This window comes from Arctopsyche grandis, chromosome 12, assembly GCF_051622035.1.
Source record: "Arctopsyche grandis isolate Sample6627 chromosome 12, ASM5162203v2, whole genome shotgun sequence".
In the NCBI taxonomy this organism is placed as follows: Eukaryota; Metazoa; Arthropoda; class Insecta; order Trichoptera; family Hydropsychidae; genus Arctopsyche; species Arctopsyche grandis.
In genome coordinates this window covers 23307501-23312500 of record NC_135366.1, presented here as the reverse complement: position 1 = coordinate 23312500, position 5000 = coordinate 23307501, and the positions used below count along the sequence as shown (strand labels likewise).

Sequence of the window (5000 nt, the reverse complement as noted above, 5' to 3'; positions counted from 1 at the left end):
CTAATACTATACACAGAGCTATGAGAGAATCTTTGCTGTAGCATTCAACTATCCAATCATTATGCAAATATGTGATTTATGAAAATAATTTTTGTATACATAGATCTCTCCCCGAATCCCCCCAATATATAATATATGATGAAAAAATATATAAATCGACATACATATTATAATATTATTTGTGCCATAATATATTTAAGACACATATACGGCGTAATAGTTTATGAAATATGCGAAGCGTTCCGTTTATAGTTCTCATACTGTGTATGAGGAGTTTTGTATTTGACTTTTTGAATGTTCAAACAACGAAAGATAAGTATATATTTTTGATTTTATAATATTAAAAATCACCAACAGAAACACGATGAAAATTTCAATAAAAATTACACCGATAAAATTTTAATATTATTAAAGATTTTATTTTTTGAATATACACATATAAGTTTAAAATAGAAAGAAAAAAAATTGATTATTCTTCCTATTTATTTACAAAAGATACCTTGTTGTTTAATCATTTAATGTGAAATCCATAAAATCTATAAGAATTCGTAAAATTTATGCCTCTATGTAAGGTATTTTATTATAATATACGATAATATGAAAGGGGGGGGGGGGGGAAATATCTATTAAAAATGTAATATACAATTAATGTCTAAGTAATATTTAAAATTTTAATCAAAATATTAAAACTCACAATGTTTGATTGTCGATAATGTAAGAAATAAAGTGAAGATCGTGTAACGTAATAAATACAATAATTCAGTCACAGTCATCAAGTACCACTTTTTAATACGTAATGTGAAAACTACATATCATGCTTAAAATGAAATATTAATTAAATACATTTATATAAGAATAAATAGATACCTTACATATCTTAAAATAGAATATTTCAATTGATTATACGATGAATTTTAATACTAAAAAATAATTATACGTATTAATGAATGATACAAGAGTTGTTTTTTTTTTGTTTTGAAGAGAATGTAAAAATAGCACGAAACAATGGAATGAAAAAAACAAAATAATGAATTTAAGTAGAATGTAAAATATGTATTGCCTCTTTCAATTGCTTTGGAAATGGCGTGCGTACTAATTAGTAATATATTACAAGTATTATTATTATATATTTACAATTATAATAATGCAAAATAATTTATACATGGTAATGAATAAATTGTATTTCATTTATTGAACTAAATATCATATATTGCATCGAATAATTGTTGCTCTCGTGTACTTAATTGCGGAATTTACATATATATATATATATTGAGAAATTTCAAAGCGCACAAAAAAACAAATAAAAAATAACAATACAGATCATTTTAAAGGAAATAAAAAAAATTCCAATAAATAAATAAATGTACGATTAAAGGAGCGATTTAAAAGCGAGGAATCATTGCACAACACAAGGATTAACCCATTTTTGCCCAGTGTTCCAATATTGGAACATTTTGTATTTTTACCCCCACTCTATTATGCATGACGCAATAAAAGTTTAAATTGTATCAGTCTACAGCTAGCAAGTGTGGGGATCGTTTCGCGTAGTATTTTTTTAGGTTGGAACCTGTGGGAGTGAGCAGTGTTTTTTTATTTGCATCAAATACGTTCAACAGAAAATGTCATCTGACAGGTAAGTTTACACATCTTTATAATACATTTATTACATATTGACCATATTTATTATAATCTTTTATTGTTCTAGATTCGTTATGTGTAGTACTTTTTTTAATTTTTCCATATGTAACTTTTTTATTCACAATATTATCCATGTTCCTAATTTGGAACACTGGGATAATAGCAACATTGAATTTTTTTTCACCCAGATTTTTAACAACATCAGAGATGGAAGAAATTGTTGAAGAATTGTTGGGTACGGCTATATGGGAACAATAATGACTAATAGAACAGAAAAATGCCCTATATCAAATACTAAATTGATAAAAAAAACTGGAAAGAGGGACATATGAATTTTGTATTGACACCAAAACTGGCAAAAACTATTACAGCTTGGAATGACAACCGAGTAGTTCTCACCGTTAGCTCCTGCGATCCAGTAGAACCAATAGGACAGGCTCAGAGATGGATATCCTCCGAAAAAAAAAAAACTACCAATCAACCGACCAAATGTCATATTAAAATACAACAACTATACATATGGTCGGAGTACATCGAATGGATGAAAATATAGATAACTATCGAGTATCCATCAAATCTAAAAAATGGTGCTCATAATGCTTGGCAACTTTATAGAAAAAATCCAAAAAATAAAAAGTGAGATTACTTGCAATTTAGAAGAAATATAGTACAACTGTACTTAAAAATTAACGGAAATCCCGTAAAGGGGGGAGGAAGGCCAAAATCTTCAAAATAATTATCTAGCAGGGTGCCTGTCAATATTCGATATGATCGCCTAGATCATTGGACGATTCCAGCTGATAAACAAAATGGATGTGCACTTTGTAAAAAACATGCCACAAAATTTTGTGAAAAATGTGGTGTAAATTTGCGTGAAGGATGTTTTAAAACCTTCCATTTTTGTTAATTCATGTATATATATTATATTTACATAACTTGACTTATCTATGTACACTATTTTATAAGGTTGCTTGTGTTGAAATAAATTTTATTTCTTAATTTAGTTTTGTAACGCTACCTCATTGTATTCCCAGTGTTCCAAATTTGGAACATCTCGAAAAACTCGTATAAAACCAATACGAATGCAAGAAAAAAAAAAGAAAAAAAAAAATGTTATGTATCATATACACTATGATTTGTTGAAATTATTATAAATTTTGGGAAAAAAAAAATTCGGGCAAAAATGGGTTAAAAACAAACAATAATAATAATATAAAATGCATACATTAGATTTAGTACAGCGATACGTACGCAAAGTAAAACAATTACAATCATACAAACACATACGTATCGCTTTACACTTTAGTTTTGATAAAATCGCTAAAGAAAGCTTTAAACGACGACCGTCAGAAAAATATTATCTCCTCCTCTTTCTGATTGGACTGTCCGGTGTCTTCGATCTTTTGATCGGACTTTTGGCTGTTGCTCTGAGACGGATCCTTCGACTGACCGTTATTCGTCGGTGAAAACGTCTGAGGATTGACGGGCGAGTCGGGACTCCTCACGCGGAAGCGTTCCGGCAACTTCGGGTAAGTATTAGTACTGAAAACATTAAAATAAACAATTATTATACTACCACGGTGTACAGTGTGGTTTTTTTATTAGAACAGTGATGTGCGGTTGTTCTTGTGTGATATTCATGAACAACCGTCTCGTTCTCCGACGAAAGGGTCTCTTGGACTGTATTCGTCGGGGGGGTGGTGGCCTCATGTTGAGGGCTTTAAGGGTCAAATTCCGTGACCTTTAAAGCGGGCTTAGAACTACCACGGTAATACAAAGTTAGCATGAAAAGATTTAAATACCGAGTAGCTTTGTTATTAGAGTTCTGCAGCGAAGTTGGCGGGAGAGTTGCTCCGAATCCCATCATGGCTGGTGAACTGCCAGTTCGGCTGTGAGAAGTCACCGGTGAAGCCTGAAACATTTATCATTAGACAGAAATCCTTCACTTTGATTCTACTATGCTGTACAATAATGCTTCCCAAATTAAACATCACCAACGACGTCACAAATACATAAAGACAGTCCTATACCATCTTCAAATCCTTTGAAGATTACGATTTGGGAAACACTGCTGTACAAAAAAGTCGTCAGATATACGCACATCATTATCGACCAGTCGCTGATATCCTTGAGCGACCATATTATTGCTTCCACTGTATCTACGATCGTTGTTCGCTGACTGTACCGTGGAAATAGCTCCTTGACTCAGCCTCAACGGCAACAATTGGTTTCCGTGAACCACAGAATGACTGATGTTCGTGTGAGAGCTTGCAGCACCGGCGATATTGTTCAAACCGGCGACGACATTTGATGCGGATCCTCTGGATGCCAATTTCAACGGCAGCTGTTGCTTTATAGGAAGATTCTGAGCCGTGACGATCTTCTGCTGATTCTGAGCGCTTATGAGATTTATAGGCAGTTGCTGCTTACTAGACGCATTTGAAGATTGACCTGAATAGACAAAAATCAATATAGTGCAATGGTAGAGCTATTGCACACCAGTAGAGAGGTTGTGGGTTCAAGTTCCGGCCAAATACGAGATCTTGTGGTTATTAAAACATATATCGACAGTCTCCTGTTAGAATTTTCCGATGTAATGTTATGTTTGAAAAGTTGTTAGTACTTACATATATATCTATGTATAAAAATAATCTAACCATAAGTGTCGCCTTGGGGTAATTCCTGTCATGGCACATATTATATTTTTATTTTTATTATACATCAATTAATCATGCACACTCGTCTAAAAGATTGCTCCAAAGCGACGAGTGTGCTAAACATATTAAGAATGGAATAAAGTACATGAAAATACAAGTAAAAATACTTAAGTAGAAGAAAAGAAAGAGAGAAAAATAAATAAACATGACATAAAAGTTCTTAAGTGATCAAACTAACTGAACTGTTCCAATCAGTCGCGATCTCTGTAACCGAGGAAGTGGTGAAGCAAATGAGAGATGTGATAAATGTTAATGTCACCATCCAGTGAGTTTAAGAAATGGAGGCCACGAGGAATCGGAGAATTGAGATAATGCCTCAGTTCTTGCCAGAGGAATATGAAATAGCAGACGATGGTGGGTCCAGATCAAACTCTCCGCCAGAATAGACTGACTCGAGATAAAATCTCTAAATAAAGCAAACAAAAACTTGACGAGAGCAACATTCCTTCTGTGTTCTAGAGAAGTATAGCCAACCATACCTTGAAGGAAATAAATCCCATATTGCTCCTTATAAAGAAGTCGGAGAAAGCGTCTTCGGATAAGTTCAAGTTTGTTGGATTGAGTTTTGGCTGAAGGACTCCAAATTATAGAGGCATACTCCATGATACTTCTCACCAGAGCATTGTAGGGCAGCCTCAAAAT

The 5000-nt window shown here is 32.9% G+C and overlaps 1 protein-coding gene across 1 annotated transcript in view; it reads right to left on the bottom strand.

Annotated features, from left to right (window-relative positions):
* Nucleotides 1–1599: 1599 nt before the first annotated feature.
* LOC143919519 (uncharacterized) overlaps nt 1600–5000 on the bottom strand; it is a 10326-nt gene continuing 6925 nt past the window's right edge. The window contains exons 5-7 of the mRNA XM_077441868.1: nt 3743–4092; nt 3444–3553; nt 1600–3183 (exon numbers count right to left, since the gene is read on the bottom strand). Of these exons, the coding sequence (XP_077297994.1) occupies nt 2988–3183; nt 3444–3553; nt 3743–3781 (345 nt within the window). The 5' untranslated portion in view covers nt 3782–4092 and the 3' untranslated portion in view covers nt 1600–2987. The remainder of the gene's footprint in view (nt 3184–3443; nt 3554–3742; nt 4093–5000) is intronic.